Genomic DNA, 22,038 nt, shown 5'->3' with positions numbered 1-22,038 from the left:
GTAGGTTCACTTCTGCCTTTCACATGCAGGCATTGTTTGTGTCATTCCCAGGTAATTTCACAGTTATTTTTGTAGAGGGTTAAAAAAAAAGTCTGTGACAAGGAAGCAAGGAATTTGGAAAACAAACTTGTTGAGTATCAGCAGAAGAGTAAAGAAGGCTTTTAATGACCTCATTTTCTGCTTTCCTCTTTTTCCAGTGCTCTGCGGAGGGGGTGAGAGCTTTCTGTGTGCCAGTGGAATCTGTGTCCCCAAGAAACTCCAGTGCAATGGCTACAATGACTGTGATGACTGGAGCGATGAGGCGCATTGCAGTATGTGACAGGCTGTTTGGGGTTTGTCTGGGGGGACAGGGATGCAATCCAGGAGCCTAGAAACCAGAGCTCTCCCATTGTCAAATCCTGACAACCAACTTGTGCTTGCGCAAACCTCTCTTGGTTTGTCTCTATAAAGTCAGCCAACATGTTTGTCTGTTCCCAGAGGGATGGCAGTGTTTGCACACCTTTCAGAGGCCTGGCATTATTATGAACCAATGCAACAGTGCCCAGTTGCATTGGAATAGACCAGGAAGTGAAGTCTTTGCTGAAAGGGTCTTAAAAAGGGTGAGAAGGTTTTTGGTTTATTATGTATGCGGGAGGATTTTGTTTTTAAAACTTTGAGTACTAAGGTTAATGTTTCCACCCAAAGAGTGTTTTTATAGGAAAAGTGTTCACCCTAATGATTCTTAGCATGGATGACACAGCAGATGCTAAGCTTCTGGTTTGCTTATGCTTCTTTAAACTGAAGCTAGTGCACAACATTAAGTGTTACACATCCACTAGTTGGTAGAGTCAGCTTGAAATATCCTTGATTGACTTCTTCATTGACTTGTTGTTCATCCTTGGGACTTGAATGAACCACTTGTTTGTCCTCTATAGATTCAAGTTTCAGATGGCTTTGCAATGATGCCCCAGATAGAAGGGAAAAACTGCTGTTAAGAATTATACTGCAGGGTTTGTATTCAAAACAGGCGTATATGCAATTGTTTTAATTGCTGTTTTTTTTAATGGCTGTCTAAATAGCCATAGCTAGTGAGAGAGGAAGAAGTGTGTTTTATTCCTGCAGGGAACTGCCAGGTTGCTGACCTTAATGGAGAAATTCCTCTTGTCTATTGGGCAGTGAGCCAACCCTTCTGTCTGAAGGGCTAGGATGCTCCTTGGTGAGCATGCTGTGAAATCTCGTGTACCATGATGCCCTTCAGGTCGCTGTTTCCTAACTTGAGATCCATAGTACCTGAATCTTGGAAAATGCTTCGGAAAAGTTTTTGCAAATTGCGTTCTATCAGATCTACTTCTTAAAGAGTTACAATATATAAATGTTTTAGTTTAAAAAAGAGATCAACAACCTTTACTTATATGTTTATGTTGTGTAATATCTAGCTTCACAAGACATTTTAATTGTTACATATATGTAAAGATCTATTTTCAGTAAGATGCTTGTTTTTTCACAACTTAGAATTTAGTGTTCAGGAAAATTCCTAATGTCATTTTTGCACAAAATAGTCTTACGAGATATTTATGGATGTTGTTGACTTAGCAAAAACCTATACACAGCTACAAGGGGGAATTTTAACAGCATTGTATTTAATTGATGGGAATTGTAGTGGAATCTCTTGCTTATTTCCCATCATAGTTCATGTTGTGACATTCAGATTCTGAGTCATGCTTCTAGCTCCTGTACTAGATCAACATGGGGTTCATCATGTTTCCCCCATTGTACTGAGAATTTCACTAAGTGCATCTTCCTTGCTGCATTTGCTAAAGTGGAATATGAAGCAGTCAGCAACAAAATAAAAATGCATTACTGTTCTACGGGGGATTAAGCGATGCCCCAGCAACTGAGAGTCTATTAAGGAAGATCAATAGGAGCTTCTCCCATGAACACACCTCCAAATTGATGAGAAAATGCATTCTTTAGAAAACGTTATGGAAATGCTTGGTGAGATACCAAGTGCACAGTTGCTTCTGACCTTCCGGGGACATCTGACCCTGAGCTGGAACATTCCATGTGTGGCATTTCAAATGAGTGTTTCTGAAAAGTGCCATGCTTGTATTGTCACCACCCTGAGCTGAAAGAATAGTTCAAAGGGACTTCAAAAAGTTCATGGAAAACAGAATCCAGGAATAAGCTTATCTTGGCATAAACAAATAAAATCTATGCTTAATTTTCTCATGTGTTTTCATGAACATGTGTAAGACCCCCTTGATAACTGTGAAAGACCATGTAAATCAAAGCGTTAGTGCAGTTCTCAGATACTCATGAAGAAAAGGAAGTTTGGGGGTGCATTCCCAGTAAAGGGCCAAAGAAAGTGCCCAGTTCCTATGGTTCTGGCAGCAGACAAAAGGGAGGGCCCACAGATGGGATGGTGGATCCCTGGATTTAATACAAAAATGGTCTCTAGCTCCGGGGTTGTCTGCTTTTATAAAATTGAGGTCAAGTGAAGTAGTTTACAGAGTGTTTCAGCCTGCTAATTTCTGTAACTGTATTCAAAAGAAGATGGATAAGCAAGTTCTTTATGAATTGTTCAACTGTGCAAGATGGGTTTGCCTCCTTGGTGTGACTGAATTGCCAACCGAGGCAATATTATTTTTCACTGCTTGTGAAATACAGAGCTGGGCTTCAGGGTGATGAGCAAGCTTGCCAGATTCCAAGTACTAGATTTGAACCCAGCCTTGGATGGTTTCAAACTTGCTGCTGCCTTCGACTTGTCCATGAAAGTTGAGCTTCAGCGAATGATTCCATTTTCATCAGTCTTAGGGCAGGGAAGGATTGAACTGCTTCAGATGCTCTGTTAGGCTTTGAGAGTAACCCTCACAGCAGCACTTTAGACATAGCTGACTCTTCCTTCTCTAATCTTGTATTTGAATGCAAAAAAATTTCATTACATAGGACAATTGTGGTAAAATACAAATATTTTGAAAATGAGGAAAATGAAACATTTCTGGATTGGCAACTGTGGTCAGAGTACTTCTCTAACCCTGACTTTGCTTGGCAGGAAGGCCAGTTGCTCATCGGCCTGTCCAGGAAGCCCTGACTCACTTGGTCTTGTGGGAGTTCCTAGGCAAGTAGAACTTCCACAAGGCTCCCAAGTTAGTTTTGAGGGACAAGCAGATTGGATTGGAAATCACTGATCCAGAAGGTGTTTGGTGTCTGTTTCATTGCTAGTGTTCTTCACATTTCAGTTCTAGTACCATTTACTAGAAAAATGCCTGGCTCAAAGCAGGTACTTAGCAAACATACTTTTAAGCCAAACAATAATAACAAAACCCCTCAAAACCATTGTCCCAAGAAAACAGGTGCCACCAAATATGAATGCATAAAATCATCATCAAGTACTATTGGAGATCGTTTGCTGTTGGTTAGGGATAAGCTTGGTTGAAATACCTGGTCTGGCAGGTATCCTGTATACAGATTTAGGAGAATAGGGTATTCTCCATCTTAACCTCTCTCTCACCCATGCCGCCACCCTCCCTCCTCCTTTCTTTATTTTTCTTTTAATGTTTACAGTGACATACTCTGTTTGTTTTATGGCAACAAGCTTAACCTTCCACTATGTGAAGAATTGAAGAAAATCCAGTGATTCTCAAGAGTATAGGTGGTTATTGTCCTTATTCTTCCTTCAGTCCCAGAATCCCTCATTTCCTGGGTGACCCCTGGAAGTCATGAGCAGGTCAGCAGCAATGCTGAAAGGTAGCAAACGGAACAGTACACTATGGCAATATCATTTGGAATATCAATTTCTGAGTCAACAAACAAGCCTATCTACTATAATTTTTTTTAACCAAGCTAAGAATACAGGTTAAATTCTAGAAGGAGTTCCATCAAAATAATAAAGATCCCGCTTACCACTAAAAGGAAGAAGTTTCAAATGTTTGCAGAATTTACATTATGCATAATGGCTCTCTGATAATATTGAGCTCAACAGATCATTGACTATGCTTGAATTCCTGCATTATGTGAAATAGGTTCTAGATAATTGTAAATTAGAAAGCCCATCAGCACATACTTTATGTCTTCATGGAATTTTCAGGAAAAATAGCATATAAACACAGAAGCCCTAAAATTCTATCTTTTAAAGCCCTGTAGCATGAGGAGTGTCACAAAACCAGACAGATTGGTGTGAGCAGGCAGCGCTGTGGCACTGAGTTCTGTAGGTAGAAGAGTTGGATTGATGGGAGGCACTGATGGAAACCAGCTGGAAGCTGACCTTATACACAGGTGATGTTTCTGTACTGCACAACAGTGGTCTGCTACAGTCCAGGAGACATTTTGCAATGTGTGGCGAACTGCTTTGCTGCCACAAAATTGGTAGTGGGGAGAAGTACTACTGGCATCAGGTAGGAAAGGCCAGAGGAGTTGCTGAAGGAGCTCCACTGCACTGAGCAGATCCCTGCAACCAAGAGCCACCTGGTTCAAAATTCCAACAGAACTGCAGTTGAGAAATTTTCCTCTAGAGGGGGCAGGCAATAGCAAAACACCCAGGGAGTCCAGAGGACTCAGATTGCATTGTTCTGCAATTCATGAGCAGAGTACCAGCGAGGCAGTGCATTCCTGGACCTAGAGATTGCACAAAATGATTTAAACCCTCTGGTGAAAAAGGGCATCTCTGGCTTTTAGTTTCTCGCTTGAACTAGTGATAATTGGCGGCTACAGGCTTAACTGTGTATTAGATGTCAAATGGAAGTAAATATTAATGTGCAAGAATGTTGGAAAAAAAACATTGTATATTAAACTCCTTCAGAAAAAAGTGCAGCATCTGAAAAAGCATCTACCTGAGGTCGTGCAAAATTATGCTTGTGTTGAGTAAGAGAATCACAGCAGGCAGCTTTTGCAAATTTGGATGTGCTGGTCCTAAATTGCGCTGACAACCTCTCATTTCAACTCAAACAAACATTTAGTCCAATAAAAGGTGCAATGTAGTCTTTGCCATTTGCTATGTGTGTGCCTCTGTTTAAGGTTTTGGGTGTTTACAAATCATTCAGACCTTGGGGAAATAACAAGTTGTTTGCAGCTAACTTATTACCTAAGTTGTGAAAATGACTCAAAACCAAGTAAGTGCTAACAGTGCAAAGTTGCACTTGTGTGAACGATATTCTTTTTTTTTTTAAAGATTTTATTTTTATTATTATTTTTTTTAATTGGAAAGGCGGATATACAGAGAGGAGAGACAGAGAGGAAGATCTTCCATCCGATGATTCACTCCCCAAGTGAGCGCAATGGCCGTGCTATGCCGATCCAAAGCCAGGAGCCTCTTCCGGGTCTCCCACGCGGGTGCAGGGTCCCAAAGCTTTGGGCCTTCCTCGACTGCTTTCCCAGGCCACAGGCAGGGAGCTGGAAGGGAAGTGGGGCTGCCGGGATTAGAACCGGCACCCATATGGGATCCCGGGCGTGCAAGGTGAGGACCTTTAACCACTTGCGCCACCGCGCCGGGCCCGAACGATATTCTTTTTAAAAAAATGCTCCTGTTATCTTTTATAAAATCTAAGAGCATCATTTTAAATATATTGCCAATGAAATGTTTAGTGTGAATTACAAGCTCAGAAAGGGCTTCCAAGAGGACACTAAACTTTTGGAAATTTTTGTGTTCTCTTATTAATCAAATTCTAAGAGGAGAATGTGATTCTCTGTCTTACTATTAAAAATTATGCAAACAAAAATGGCAGGGCATTTTCACATCCAAGTTAGAACAGCTATCATACAGAAATGGTACCCTAATCCACTGTTAGTGGGAATCTAAACTAGGATAACTACTATTGAGGCCAGGGTGAAGGTTTCTCAGAAACCTGAAACTGTATGACCAAGCCATCCTACTCTTGGGAGTTTATCCAAATGAGGCAAAATTAGCACGAGAGTTTTCTGCACCGCCTTGTTTATAACAACTCAGCTTATAATAGCTAAGAAGTGGAATCAACAGATGTAATCTGATGACTGGATATAGAATGGGGCACGTGTACACCATGAATGAACTTTTTTATAGCTAAATGAAGGCAATTGAAAACCATTATGCTTACTGAAGTAAGCTAGTCCCTAAAAGAAAAAGGCCAAATTTTTCCTGATCCGTGATGGATAAGAAAAAATAGTATATATAATGAGTGAAGTTGACATTAGAGGATTCAATTTTTTTTCGGTTTACCACTTTTGTTTATATTCCTGAGCATACTAGCTGTTTATATTCCTGAGCATACTAAAATATGTGAAAATTGGGAAAGAGGAGGGAATGGGTGGAAATGAAGAGCAGGAGAAAAGGCGAGGTGGGAGTTAGCACTGTGCTCCTTAAATCAGCATTGGGAAATACATGAAATGTGTTCACTTTACATAAGTACATCTTAGAAAGTGGCATGTACTGGTTCAAAAGAAATTAACTTGTGAGACTTGAGGTCTGCTACTAGCTCCCACCCCCGCCTCTGGGGGAATGTGTGTGCTGTTCGCTCCATGATCAAGTTAGCATAGTCATTAGGAAGTGCACTTGGAATGAAAACAAAGGCAATCAAAAATACTCAACAGTGTAGCGTGTGTGTGTATGTGGTCATTAAAATAACCCCCAGATCTAAAAAAATAAACTAAAAAGAAAATAATCCCCAGATCTCCAATATCTAGAAAAACAATGACATCCCCGTCTAGACTTGGTTCAACACTGCAGCCCTGGCTCTCCGTGTGGTACAGGATGGGGAGCAAGTGCCCTCTGCTGATGGGAGGAAACAGTACTGATCAGGTGATAAGTGGATCAATTAGTTCTTCAATTTGTACCTTCCCTTATGATGGCCATCCTCGCTTAAAGGTTATGCAGACTGGAAAAGGTAAGGTGAAAAGCACTGCAAAGTTCTTTGTGTGAACGTGACTTTATGCCCACTTGTGTCTGTTACGTTCACTTTGGTACACAGTCTAACGATGACTCTTCGTTCCTAAAATGATGGGATTCTGAAAGTGTTCAGTTCTTTTTAGGAAAGTGACTTCCATGAAAGCATTCAAAAAATGCTTTTCAATTTTTAAAGTGGTACAGCAAGTGTACATATAATCAAGGTTTATACCTTTTGGTAGATTCTCCCCCCTGAGTTTTTCACCAGCCCGTTTAGACTTGGTCTCTATTTCCACCCTTTGACCAGTATAGCCACTCTTTTGAATTCTGTCTCTAAATTTTGTTCTGGGAATATTTTTTTTATTGGTTGTATAATGCCATCCTTTTTTATCTCTTCTTATCCAGTTACCACAACACATTTGGGAACTATCAATGCTGTATGTTTTATTAGTTCTATTAGTTTGATTTTTCAGTTGTTGGATGTTATTCCATTGGATAAGGTTTTAGTTGTCCCATTCGCCAGAGAGCAAGCATGCTTCCTTGTGGTGCTTGGCTATAATAAGTAATGCTGATGTGAAAATTCACACATGGGAGTTTTTGTGCGTTTAATTCACTTGGGCAGATTCTTACGTGTGGGATTAATGAATTGTATAGAAAGGCTATAGTTCACGTTCAAGAAGCTGCCTGCTTTTCAGAGTGGCAGTATATTGTGTTTTCACTGGCTGTGCATGAGTTTCAACTCATCAGCATTCTTGCTAATACCTCATATTATTTGTCTTTTTGATAGCAGCTGTCTAGAGGATGTGTGTTCACTCTGGTTTTAATTTCCCTTTGATAAAAGACTGATAATGTTAACCAGCTTTTCATGAGTTTCCTTGTTTGTCTTTCACTGACACTTTCTGTTCAATGTAGTTCTACCCGTTTGTGCTGGAATTGCCCCTGTCTTAGGGAATGTTACAGACTGGCCTCAAAATTTCCTCGTATGTTTTATGATGTGGCTTGTCTTTATTTAGTAGATATGTTTCATATCACGGGCATTTTAACTTTAAAAAAATTTATTTTTTCTATTGTGCTTCCGATGTCCTATGATTGTTTTAATCTGAGTCAGATCCCCCCCGCCCCGCTCTTTTCCCTTTTAGAAGCTTCACAGTTTTCACTTTTACATTTATTTATTTTTTAAAAGATTTATTTATTTTTATTGGAAAGGCAGATATACAGAGAGGAAATACAGAGAGGAAGATCTTCCATCCGATGATTCACTCCCCAAGTGGCCGCAACAGCTGAAACTGAGCCAATCCGAAGCCAGGAGCCTCTTCCGGGTCTCCCACGCGGGTGCAGGGTCCCAAAGCTTTGGGCGTCCTCGACTGCTTTCCCAGGCCACAAGCATGGAGCTGGATGGGAAGCAGGGACACCAGGATTAGAACCGGCATTCATATGGGATTCTGGGCAGCACGTTCAAGGCTAGGACCTTAACCATTAAGCTATCACTCTGGGCCCCACTTTTACATTTAAGTCCATGATCCACTTTGAGTAAATTTTGGTGTAGGATTTGAGGTGAATATCAGATAGCATGTTTTTGTGTGTTTGATATCATTTGTGGGAAGCATGTTTGTCTACCATTTGAATGACTTCCATGGTTTTATTCGGTGTTCTTACAAACCCTATTGAGTAGCTGTTCTCATTGCACTTTCATAGATTAGGTCACAGACATTAGGGCTGAGTGATAAACTAAAATTCCCACAGCTAATAGATGTCAGACCTAGAATAGGAGTTGCGGTTTTGCCAAGTGTAAGAACATATTTTCTTATCATTGAGGAACATTGCCTTGGGTGTTGCTTAGTTCCGTATTAAGCCATCAGCCTCTGGAGATCACGCATCCTTGCTTCTTGCCGCTGCAGTGTGAGTGTCACACTTACACGAGGATGGTGCTATACAACACTCGACTCTTGGAAGCAGTCAGGTTTATGTGAATGAGCGATAGCTATATAATTGGAATATTTAAATAAATTTCCCATTGACAAGCACAGACTTTTTACTTGAAACATTTTTTTTTTTAGGGAAGAACAATTTACCCTCTGCTGGAAATACTGATTCTGAAAGAATGTAAGGTTTCACATGACATCAAGTTGAATGTTGGGTGGAAACTTCCAGGAAATGATAAAAGCATTTGGCTGGAGAGGAGCTGGTCCCAGTCGTGGTTGTAGCGCAGGCTTAGGCAAGGCAGGGTCTCTGTGCCCCGATGTCCAGGAGCGGATCAGGTTAACGTGAGTTTTCTTGCCATGATTGATTACTGCTTTGATTCATGGTGGCTTCTCTTCCTTCCATAGCCTGTGGGGAGGGCCTATTTCACTGCCACACAGGCAAGTGTCTGAATCACAGCCTCGTATGTGATGGATATGATGATTGTGGGGACCTGAGCGATGAGCGGGACTGCGGTAAGTTGCATTATTCCCTTGAGGTTTCGGCTTTAAAGTTACTCAAATTTATCAGCAATAACTTGTGACTCATTTTAAACAGCAATTTGGGGTTGAATTAAAATACTTGATCTCTTTTTTTACACATAGTTGAGTGACAAAGAGATGATGGATGGAGAGAAAAAGAAAATGCCCTCACATCCACTGGTTCACCTGTCCCACACCTCCACTGCCTGCAGTAGCTAGAGTTAGACCAGGTCCAAGCTGGGAGCTGGGAACTTAATTCAGGTCTCCCACATGGGTGACAGGGATGTAACTGCTCCAACCATCCCCTGCTACCACACAGCATACAGATCGGCAGGGAGCTGTAATCAGGACTGTAGCAAGGAATCAAATCGATGCACTCTAGAATGGGATGTGGGCTGCCTGGATGAAGGTGGCTAAAATGTTTGTATGTTTTTCTTCTCATAAATGTTCTATTTCTCCACTGATTAGAGCCAGTAGCTTATGTTTTGATGTGAGTTTCAGAGCAAAATTTTGCTGGTATATTGTTTATGCCTGATTCCTTTGTTGTGTTTGTGTAGCACCTGCACACAGGGTGAGAGCTGCACAGGTACTTTATGTATAAATGCTATTATCTTTTTAAAGAAGAAACGGACCATTAACAGAGCCATGTTCAACTTGGAATGTCATGTTGTGAATTAAAACCAGCAGCTCTTGCTCATTTACCTCCTTTGGGGTTTTGTGGTTTGCTTTATGTCTTTAGAAAGTGTTTTATTGGCCCACAGAAGGGCTGTGTAATCTGAACAGAAGGACAGGCCTGGATGAGGATGGGTGTTGGGAAAATGATGCCCAGTAGTGCCCAGTACAGGAGAATCTTGATGGTTGTGAAAGCACATCTCAGAACAAGGTGTCAGAACTAGCCCGGTGCTGGGGAACTTGCTAGTAGTGTCTGAGAGTGCCAGCCAGCTTCCTCCATGACAACACTTAGTGTGGATGTATGATGTATGCCTTGGGCCAGGCCAGATAGATGTGATTTATCTTGGGGGACTGACTGGTCTAGTAACCAAATGTGGTGGAGAATTGTAATAATTACACTGCGCAATTTGTAGTTGCAAAAAGGATTGAGAGAGATGTCACCCTGCTCCTTTTATCAGTGAACTTACTGTGGGGACTTGAGAGCAGTGCATGTGGTTTTGAGAGCTGGACGGGTCAGTGCAGTGAGGCAGGGACAGTTAGTGTGTGGGAAGAAGGATCCTAGTTAACTTAACGCCTTTGAAGCTAGCAGGGGCCTAACTGCAGTGTGTATTAGCAAGAAGCTGGATGGGAGATGGAATAGCCGGGACTCAGGCCAGGCAATCTGATCTGGGATGTGGGTGTCCCACACAGCAATTTCAGCTCGGTGCCAAAGGCAGACCCCATATCTCAGCTTACTGTTCCAAAACGCTCCTTGAGAGGCATGTCCCTGCAACATGATACTTGCTCATTATTGAATCTATTATTCACAAACACATATACAGAGAATAGGAGAGAGAGAAAGAGAGAGGAAGATATTCCATCCATTGACTCACTCCCCAAGTGGACACAATGGCTGGAGCTGAGCTGATCCAAAGCCAGGAGCCCAGAGCCTCTTTGGATCTCCCATACGGGTGCAGGATCCCAAGGCTTTGGACTGTCCTCAGCTGCTTTCCTAAGCCACAAGCAGGGAGCTGGATGGGAAGCAGGGCCGCAGGGACATAAACCGGTGCCCATATGGGATCCCGGCATGTGCAAGGTGACGACTTTAGCCTCAAGGCTACTGAGCCACACGCCCCTCACATACATTTCTTAAAGGGCTTTATATATTCAAGTTACATCATTTCTCATGACAAAGCAGCTTGTGAGAGGAAACTGATCAGTTGGTGCTCCCTAACCCTGAAACACATAAATTGAGACAGAGTCTAAAGCCTGTCTAAAGAATCATAAAATCACCATACATATTTTAGGTTGATTCTACAGAGCTGCTCTTGAATGAGTTATAAATTAAAATATTCCATTTTTAAAAAGCCCAATCTTAGCATCATGAGAAATGGGGTGAGGAGAGATTGCCTTTTCAGCTACCAGAGGGGTTAAGCCATAATTCTTAGAAACACAGAAGCTGTCAGATACATCAAATTGGCTTGCTACCTGTGCAATGCAGGTGCTACTACTTTGACTCAGCATAAACCTCTCCAGTTTCTGATAAGGAAGGACAACAAAGACTAAAGGAAATGGAAGACAGCAGTGGAAGGAGCCACGTCTGCCTCTCAGGCAGCTGGAAGAGCTAGCATCTATCTGAAAAGCAGACACGTCTCTCCACCACGGGGCTCAGGCTTTGAAGGGGGTGGCATTTACCGTAGGTTGGACCCTTTTAGAGATCTTACTGGAGCTACACGGCCAGTGGGAACAGATGCTTCACCCAGAGCTGCTGGTTGCTGGTTCTCCACATCCTCCCTGCTTTCCTCTCCTCCAGATTGCCACCCCACCAAGGAGCATCGCTGTGGGGATGGGCGCTGCATCACAGTTGAGTGGGTGTGTGATGGAGACCATGACTGTGTGGACAAGTCCGATGAGGTTAATTGCTGTGAGTATCTCAGTTTCTCATGTTGCTTCTTTTCTCATTTCAGCTTGTATAAACTGTCCCAAGGTAGAAGATTATACACAAGGTTTATTGTCCAAATCGCACTCACAGGAAAAGGTTCTTGTGCATTATTTTGGTTCTAGCCTATAATGATAATAATGGACATCGTTGAGTAGTGTGATTAGAACACTGTGTGTTGGTTGGTGCCACATCTGTAAGAACTTCCAGTTCCATTGGGCTGATGTGGCCAGTCAGGTGTGTGTCTGTATTCGTGACTTGGCAGAAGGGATACCATTGCCAGAGTTGGCAGTGTTTGCTCTGTAAAGGAAATAGGACTTGCCAAACATCCCTGCAGGATCCACCAGACATGTTCTTAGGGACCATTTGTGAGAAAACAAAGGGAGAAATACCAGAGACACACCTGTAATTCTCCTGCTGTTGCACAAACATGTGACAGTAATTATTTCACAACCTCTTGCAAAAATCTTTTGGTGGCTCTTTTTGACCAAACTAATAATGAGAAGTATAGTTACTGACCACTGTGCTCCCCAAGAAAATGTGTGTTCAGTTGGCAATAACAAAAATGATTTTTAAAACAGTCATTATATGTGAAAAAAGAGCAAGTTGGCCTGAGTTAATAAGATGGATTTCATGCATATTTGAATGAACTGCATTTTAATGTCATCTCTTGGCATCTAATAAAAGTAGAACAGTGGGTATTCGGCCTTCCTTGAGTGTGTGTGGGAGTTGGTTGCAGGCCTCTCTGTGGGGAGCATCATCTGTAATGTTCAAGTTCCTTGTATAGAATGACCTAGTGTTTGCACGTGACTTAAATACACCCTCCTCTCCACCTTAAATCACCTCTAGCTTATTTTTTAACAATGGATATAATGTATGTGCCGTGCAAGTAGTGATTATCTTGCATTGTTTTAGGGATGATGGCAAGTGAAATGACAGTAAATGTGTAGTGCAGCACAGTTTATTTTTTTCAAATATGTTAAGTCTGCTCTTGCAAGAGCTTTTTGTGAAGATTTGACATGAACAGCATGAGACTAGCAGAGGTTCAGCCGTTTAAGCTCTTTATGAATTGCAGTTTTTATATTGTTCATGGTATCACTAGTACCATCACTAAGAACAATTGTACAATTATTTGGAAGAAGTTAACAAAAAATAAATGTGTTTAATGAGAGGGAGTATTGATAAAAAAAAAATTGCACTCCCCGTTCTATCCATTCATTTGTGTATGCACAACAGTTCCTGTCTTGGTGAAGTCTGATAAATAAGAATCGTTTTAATGACCTTCCGGCTGGAAGAATCTTTCAATGCATGCTCTTCCGTCCTCTCCTAGCCTGTCACAGCCAAGGCCTGGTGGAATGCCGAAGTGGACAGTGCATCCCGGGCAGCTTCCGGTGTGATGGAGATGAGGACTGTAAGGATGGCAGCGACGAGCAGAACTGCAGTGACAGTGAGTGTGTGCCAAGGTCCTGGGACCTTCGGCTCTTGGTGGACTTCTCCCCCGGGGAAAGTTCAAACTCTTTAAAATAATCTAATGCCACATGAATAATTCCAGATTGCCTAATTTAGTGGGCTGCACAGCTTTGGTCAGCCTCTCTTGTGGGAAATCCAATTCTCAAGCAATAGATGCCATGAGACTGTTCCTAAGGAAACAGGGCAGAAGGAAATTTTGAGAGAGTGTGGTTGAATTCATTAACTGTCTTAGGGTAAAGAGAAAAGTTAAGTGTAGAATATCCAATGAAATGAGATCAGGTTCCAATTAGGAGGAAGTGGCTTGTGAAATTAGATGGAACAGCTTCCGCAAATAACCATGTTGAGAGAAGTGGTTTAATACCTCACATGAGCAAGCAATGAATTTGCAGATTCTTGAAGACATGTGAGGTCTGTGTATAAAACTCAAGAAACTCAAAGTAAATCAAATAAGTTGGTTTTTGACATGATTCTGTGTGTGTAAACAAAGGTTCTACCCACTGTGTTAAGGTCCCTAAGTCTGAGGTGCTCTGTGTAGGCAGAGCCCTAGAACTAACCTAGACCTCGATTTGTAGATGTGGCACAGGCCCATCATAGTTGTCAAGTATGTAGCTGGGGCATTGCTGCACTTTTGGTTCAGACCTTGGCTTAGCTACTTATCTGATTGACTTTAGACAAGTGGCTTCACCTGTTTGCACTCAATTTCTGTGACTGCAAATTCAGAATAATGTTGACTACTTTCTAGAGTTGGCATGTGGTAAGAATGCTCTTAATATTGTGGCCATTTCTTGTGTAAAATGATCTAGCATTTGTGTGACCTCAGCACATTTTAAACCATAGACTTAGTACTTAGAAACAATATACCAAGAGAGATTTATCAACTTCAAAACATGGAAGAAGTGGCTGACATTGTTATATAGTGGGGAAAGCCACCGCCCTGCAATGCCAGCAGTTCATATAGGCACTGGCTTGCATCTGTGTTCTGTTTCTGAATCTGCACCCTGCTAATGGCCTAGGGAAGCAACAGAAGATGGCCCTGCCACCTGCATGGGGGACCTGGAAAAAGCCTCCAGCTTTGGCCTTGTCCAGTCTTGGCTGTTGTAGCCAGACGGAGAGTAAACCAGTGGAAGGATGATCTTTCTCCCTCTCTCTCTGCAATTCTGACATTAACATAAATAAATCTTAAAAAAAAAAAACAATCTGGAAGAAACCCCTTGTCCAGCTGTGTGCTTGTCAGCTAAGCACCTCTCTCTGGACCAAATTGTTTGTAATTGTGTTCTTCCTATACAACTTTGTATAATCTATTTTTTTTTTGGATTCTTCACTATGAAATGTCAAGATTTGTAGGTTTTTTTTCCTTGTGCATGTGAGGTATAAGAAAATCCTATGATACAATAGCTGAAAAAGCCAAAATGTGCTTTGATATTTACTTAATGACTGTGACTTAAAAATATGGTGTCAGTATGTGTGCATTTGCTGGAAGTTCAGTGGTAATAAATGTGGTGTTGGAACAGTAGGATTCTTGGGAAGATGGGCATGCTGCAAGTGGTTCTGCCATCCGGTCCTCACCCATGAAGGAACATGGTTGTGAAGGAAGATTCAGCCTGCTATGGTGTGTACCTGCTGGCTAAGGGCCTGGGACCCAGCTTCCCTGAGAAAGAGGCACTGGATCTCAGATCTTTGGACTAGATGGAATTAACAAATAGGAGTTGGGCATCTCAGAAAGGAAGGAGTAATGTCATTGTGATGAAACAGCTGCAGATGAAGAAGAGCGTGGTACAAGGACTTTGAGCATGGATTGGACACTTGTGCTAATGGACAGAGCTCAGCAGTGCAGCAGGCCCACTTCTCCCAAGGCTTCAGATTCTGCTGCAGAGTTAGACATTTTTTTTTTAGATTTATATTTTTTTCATTGGAAAGTCAGATACACAGATAGGAGGAGAGACACAAAGATCTTCTGTCCGATGATTCACAACCCAAGTGACCACAATGGCTGAAACTGCACCGATCTGAAGCCAGGAGACCAGGAGCCTCTTCCAGGTCTTGCACGCAGATGTAGGGTCCCAAGGCTTTGGGTCATTCTCAACTGCTTTCCCTGGCCACAAGCAGGGAGCTAGATGGGAAATGGGGTTGCCAGGATTAGAACCAGCGTTGATATAGGATCCTGGCACTTGCAAGACTAGGCTACCACACTGAGCCCTAGACATTTTTTTTTAAACTGATCTGAAGCTAGGAGTCAGGAGTCTCTTCTCTCTCTGGGTACTGGGTCCCAAGGACTTGGACCAACCTCCTCTACTTTTCCAAGTGATAATCAGGAGTTGGATTGGAAATGGGGCAGAGAGGACTTGAACCAGCACCCACATGGCATCTGACACTTGGAGGTGAAGGATTAGCCTGTTGAGTCACAGTGCCAGCCCCAGAGTTAGACCTGCAGGTTCTGCTTTCTGCACATCTGTCAGGTCTTTCTCACTTGGCTTTCCAGTAGCTAAAGCTCTATGGTTTTGACTTGTACACTTTCCTCCCCCAAGCCTTGGCATGGGCTACTTTTCTGCTTGGGAAGCCCAATCCCTCCCACTGCAACTTGCCCATCTGCCTGGAAAATTCAACTTGAGCAACTCCCCCTGGTCTCTTCTGCTTCTAAGGCACAGGGCTGCAAAAGGAAAGTGGAGAAATGGAATAAAATAGGAATTTATTTAGCTGCATCATGACACTGAGATCCGTACATCATGAACTTGTTAATACCCCCTCCCCCCACCGCTATGCATCTTCAGGCAAACAATGCTCACATTCTGGAGAACAGGTAGCATCTTGGGGGGTCAGTCTTTTTGATGTTTCAATACTCAGGGTTTAGTTTGTCCTGTGGACTTGTTCTGGAATGCTTAGTATTTGCTGAAACAATGAATGCGTGTTGTAAAATTTCCTTAAGAGTGTAAACTCATGGAAACAAACTTTAGATTTGCCTTGAGTGAAATGTGTGTGTGTGCGTGTGCATGTATTGGGAGGGCTGCTGGCTTGATTGGAAGGACTGACAATGCTTTCCAGCAAAGTTATGTTATGCAAGATACTGGAAAGGAGCAGGATTCTAATGTTATACACCTTGTCTCTGAAAAGTAGATAAGAGTGATTATATAAACACACGTACTTTTATTTATATTTAAAAGTGTCTTGGAAGAGTCTTTAAATTTCAGATGACATGTCTGAAAGGAATCGGCTGTAGTGCAGGAGGGAGGGAGAAAGAATGGGCACTCATTCATTATCTTTCCTATTTAATCTATGAATGAGCAGGAAATAGATGGGAACTGCAGTTTCCTCTCTAGTTACTGTAAGGAAAAGCCATTACGCAAAGGCTGACACTACCGCTGCCATTCGCTTGGAAACAAGATCCCCATTTTTGAGTCATCACAGTTAGGCTGGTGATAGTTTCCAAGGACAAGCGGAAAATTTGGATAACAGCCGTGGAAGACTTGTACCATGAGAAACGATTGTGTTGGCATTGATGCTCTATTTATTACCAGGGAAAGTGTTTTCCCTAGAGGGAAGACTAGATGCAGGTATAAATAAGTGTTATTTAATATTCAGAATCTCAGATCTTTCTGTGTGCTCTCTCTCCCTCAGATCACTTGAACCTGTTTGCTAGTCAAGTGTAGACACTTGAGTAAGAGCATTGCTGGTTTCTCCATAAAAAGCAACAAGCATCTGCTTTTTGGGTGTGGGTTGTCTTTGATTCCTTCATTCCTACAGGATTTTTCTTGCACTAAGTGGATGGTGGTTAGCCACCAGGAAAGTTAATCTAGCAGGCACGTTCAACATGTGTTCAGTGTTTGAGGAGAAACTAGAAGGAAATTAAAGTTGTGCCATTCCTTGGCCCCGACAGACAGCCTTTAGATCCTGGTGGAAGGAATTCAGATGATGAAAGCCAACATCCCTTTTCCCTCTGTAGGTCAGACTCCATGTCAAGAAGGAGACCCCAGATGCCTCTACAATCCCTGCCTTGATTCATGTGGTGGGAGCGCGCTCTGCAACCCGAACACCGGTTTGAATAACTGCAGTGAGTACTGCACCTGACAGATTCCATCACCGCATCGTGATCTGTGTTCACTCTCTTCTGCTGCAGTGATGTTAAAATATCGAAGGCTGGAATCCCTTCAGCAAAATATATCTTTGCCTTTTCTCTTATAGTGACTGCATGTGGTAGCAGAAAAGAACCAAAATGGTCTTAATTAACCTAAATCAGAAACAAATGTGTCATTGTGAATGGACCATAAATCTACATGGCTTGATATCATTACCATCACTTTCAAATCAACATCAGCTCTTATATATTATTTTTTTGGCCCCCTCTTCTGGCCGTCACTCCCTTTATTCCTGTTTAAAATGCAGTTTCAGAAATGGAAACTTTAGCCAACAAGGAAATAGGGAGCTCATCAAAATAGCCCCATCAAACTCTAGCAGTCTGTTCTCTTATTTCATCTTTCCAGGAACTTTGGGGACCTGTAATTGTTTTTGGAACCATCAGGTTAATTGTGAAGTGGCAACATTACAGCTTCACATGGTGTGAGCAGGTGGCTCTGTCTGAATTAGCTTTTGGCAGGGTAGGATTTGGCACAGTAGTTAAGTTGACACTTGGGTCACCCATATTGCTTCAGTTTCCTGGTTCAAGGTCTGGCTATGCAGCTTCTGATCCAACCCTTTGCTAATGTGAAGAGGCAGTAGTATATGGTGTCTGAGACTTGGGTCCTTGCCTTACATATACAGAGTTCCAGCTTCAGCTCCAGCTCCTGGCTTTAGCTTGGTCCTGTACTGCAAGCATTTGAGGAGTGAACCAATGGATGTAAAATCTCTCCCTGCCTTTCTAATAAAAAAATGAAGATAAATATGTAATGACTGATTGCTGGTAGCAATTTCTTACCCCTGGCAGGTATTTTCATATTGTACTCTGTCCACTTTTAATCACCAAGCTTTAGCCTTGACTTCAGCTGGAGGCAGGGGATTTAAAAGCAGATCTGAGGGTTCCCAGTTCACTGGAGTGTGACTTCTTAAACACATCCTGTCAGTTAAGACTGTAGCAAGTAGAGGCTGAAAGAACGGGTGACGGGCTCAAGTCTTGGATTTGCTGCAGTTTGGCCTGTTGACCTTCCTGGGTCAATCAGTGCAAAGCATATAGGGAAGGGCCCGGCAACAGTGAGGGAGTCTCAAAGGGCAGATCAGGCTAGGCTGGGAAGAGGGCCCAGGGAAGGGGCTATGCCCAGGGCTTCACTTTTGATGGGCACCCGACAGATATTTGGTTAAAAGCTGGAGAACCAGCTCCTCTCTTCCCTTCTCATTGGGGGGTGTGGGGGTGGGTGAGGAGGGAGCCGTCTCCCTTGTGAGAAAACAGATGTTGTCAGGTCACATGGACTGGAGATGTGGCATAGCAGTTTGGGCTTGCCAAGCCAGCATCTTCTTTTGGGATTTGATCCTGATTGCTTCTTGATGGTATAGCTGGGAATGGGGCAGACAGTGGAGGATCACCCCTGCTGTTTGCATCCCTGCTGCTCCTGTGGGAAGACCTGGATGAAGTTCTGAGCTCCTAGGTTTGGCCTGGCCCTGCTGTCTGTGTTGAGAGTATTTGGGGATTAAAACAGTAGATGGATCTCTCTCTCTCCCCTTCCCCCACTTCCTCCCCCTCTCCCTCCCTCCCTCCTTCATTCCTTGCCCTCTTTCTCTAACTTTTCAAGTAGAAGAAAATCAGCATTAATAAATTTACCTTTGTTTCACTGTCAAATAATTTTCAAGCAAATGTTAAAATATAGGGAATCATGCATACTATAGAGAGAATAAGTTAATCACCATGAAGCGCATCAGCTTTTTTTTGCACCAGAGAAAAAGATTCAGCTAGATCAGGGACTATAAGGAGATTTCTAGCGAAGGTCAAGTTCTTCATCAGCGTTTAAACTTTTGTAACTCGATCGCCCTCTAGTGGCTACAGTAAATCAAACTCAAAAGCAAGTCTGCTGCTCTCAGAAAACTTTTATTAATATTATAAATCATCGAAATGGAGATTGGCAACTGAGAGTTTATCTTAGTGCTCTGTGACAAAAGTCTTAGGGAATAAAACACAAGGTCCTATCAACCTCGCCACATTCAAGGAAAATCTACAAGACAGTATGTGAGTGTTACCTAATCCTTGCATCTTGCTTGGTTCTAAAACGCCTAAGTTTTTCTTCTCCCAAATCAAAAGTGATACACTCTACATTTATTTAAAGAGAAAATTATCCTTCTAGTATGATGTATTAATCAACCAAAGGAGATGTCATGACAAAAAGTTAGATGCCTGGTACAGAAAGGAAAGACAAGGACCAAGAATGCCAAAATAAATAAATAAATAAATAACCTGCCCGAAGGATCTCATTATTGTAAATTTCTTTTCATTGGAAAGGCAGGTTTATAGAGAAAAGGAGATGGAGGGAAAGATATGCTGGTTCACTCCCCACATGGCTGCAGCTGAGCCAATCTAAAGCCAGGAGCCAGGAGCTTCTTCCAGATCTCCCATGTGGGTGCAGAGTCCCAAGGCTTGGGGCATCCTTTACTGCTTTCCAGGCAGAAGCAGAGAGCTGGATGGGAAGTGGAGCAGCTGGGACATGAACCAGCGCCCATAGGGGATCATGGTGCGTGGAGGTGGAGGATTAGCCATTTGGGCCATTATGTTGACTCCTGTTTCTCATGGTTCTGTAAAGTATTTTTACTTATTTTTAAGAGTGAGAGACAGAATCTTTGATTCTCTTTTCTGGTTTCCTCTCCAAATGGCCACAGTGCTAGGGTTGGGTCAGGAGCCTAGAGCTTCATTCAGGTCTCCCACATGGGTTGCAGGTCCCCAAGTACTTTGGTCATCTTCCACTGCCTCTGTGGGTACATTAGCGGAGCCCTGGATCAGATGTGTACCAGGTGGGGCTCAAACGAGTGCTCTGGTGTGGGATTCTGGCCTTGTAAGAAACAATTTAATGGACCCTGTGCAATAGCCTAGTGGCTAAAGTCCTCACCTTGCATGCGCCAGTATGCTGCATGGGTGACAATTCATTTCCTGGTTGCTCTGCTTCCCATCCAGCTCCCTACTTGTGGCCTGGGAAAGCAGTTGAGGATGGCCCCAGCCTTTGGTATCGTGCACCTGTGTGGGAGACCCAGAAGAAGCTCTTGGCTCTTGGCTTCAGATAGGCTCAGTCTTCCATGACGAGAAAGGAGTCCGTATGATGGGGAAGATGGGAAGAGGTCATTGCCAGTAGCAGGTGCTGCTTGTACTTGGCAGCTGTGTGCCCCCATTTAAGGAGATGATTACAGGTAGGTGGCAAACAGATGGCATATACAAAGCCAAATAATTCTTAAAATATAGGATCTATCAGGGAGATGGAGTTTGTTGCACAGACTCAGTTGATGGGTTTGTTGTAGGCCATAAGGTGGTTACTTCATTAACCAACTTCATTTTATGTACATAAAAAATGCTGTATTTCTTGTATTCTAGTCCTGCTTATACTCATGAAGGAGAAAGAAACAAGTTTGGTTTTTAAAGTTTGTTTTTACATGTGAAATTTTAAAAATATGTATGTGTTTTTTTTTGTCAGGCCAATGTGAACTTATCACGCTGGAACTGTGTATGAATTTGCCATACAATCATACAAATTTTCCAAATTACCTCGGGCACAGGACTCAGAAAGAAGCATCTATCAGCTGGGAGTCCTCTCTCTTTCCTGCACTTGTTCAAACCAATTGTTACAAGTACCTCATGTTCTTTGCTTGCACCATTTTGGTACCAAAGTGTGATGAGAGTACAGGCCAGCGCATCCCTCCTTGCAGGTAAGAAGATGCAGCTCTCCACGGTGTCCTTACTTTGGAGAACTAAGAGATGAAGTCTAATTGGATTGGGACAAAATAATTACTGTATTTACAAAATGGTTATTGAGTAAAGAAATGAGTTGTAAGTTTAAGATTTGAAGAATTCGTTACCCAAATATCAAAGAAGGAGAATATGAACTGCCTTGGACAGCCGAACCATTTTTCATCAAACATAATCAAATGTATCTCATCATGGTGGACCAGGGATGATTTTTTTAGGAAATGAGCTTGCAGAAAAAAAGGGTGCATCTGCCTTTTCTTTGGCTGCTCAGATGTGTGTAAAATTTCATGCCCCTTAACATTGAGAAGCTGTAAAAGTCATACAAGGGGATTTACCAGCCCCTCACAAATGGACAGGAATGGACATTGTTGAGTTGCTTTTTGGCCTTTATGTTTTTGCTTATCTGGATGGAATAAGGGGCAGCATTTCAAGGATATGGCATGGACTTTGGGTATGAATTCTGTCCTAGTAGTTGGAGTTGAATATATTGGTCCTGGCTCTTGGCTAGCTGCTCTGTGACCTTTAAGACATATTCCTTAGTCTCTGTCATGATTCCTTTGCCTATAAAGCGAGGTTAGTAATGGTTATCAGGGTGAGCTGCTGTGCAATGAAATGCGTGTACGTAACTGGAAAATACTTCAGATCTTGGCAAGTCCTGTGGTCCTTCGGCTGTGTGCATGATACAGGCGTACAGCTGCTCAGCGGCCAACATGGCCTCCTTCAATGCTGTGAGGGAATTTCCTCACAGAGATGAGAATTCTCTGTGGTGCTGTTTCCCTTTGGAGAGTGGGGGGCACTATACAGATGTGCTGGCCTAAATGTGAGTGGTGAGCATGGGAGC

General features: G+C 42.5%; 1 protein-coding gene across 1 annotated transcript in view; it reads left to right on the top strand.

Annotated features, from left to right (window-relative positions):
* The window catches only part of CORIN (corin, serine peptidase), a 197,838-nt gene that overhangs the window by 136,723 nt on the left and 39,077 nt on the right, over window positions 1–22,038 (top strand). The window contains exons 6-11 of the mRNA XM_040966358.1: window positions 198–311; window positions 9,160–9,267; window positions 11,738–11,848; window positions 13,194–13,310; window positions 17,271–17,378; window positions 20,926–21,157. Of these exons, the coding sequence (XP_040822292.1) occupies window positions 198–311; window positions 9,160–9,267; window positions 11,738–11,848; window positions 13,194–13,310; window positions 17,271–17,378; window positions 20,926–21,157 (790 nt within the window). The remainder of the gene's footprint in view (window positions 1–197; window positions 312–9,159; window positions 9,268–11,737; window positions 11,849–13,193; window positions 13,311–17,270; window positions 17,379–20,925; window positions 21,158–22,038) is intronic.

Source organism: Ochotona curzoniae, unplaced genomic scaffold, assembly GCF_017591425.1.
Source record: "Ochotona curzoniae isolate NIBS_2020 unplaced genomic scaffold, NIBS_Ocur_1.0 scaffold_4505, whole genome shotgun sequence".
Lineage (NCBI taxonomy): Eukaryota > Metazoa > Chordata > Mammalia > Lagomorpha > Ochotonidae > Ochotona > Ochotona curzoniae.
Note: the sequence above shows the minus strand (reverse complement) of the source record. Positions and strands in the feature narration are given on the sequence as shown.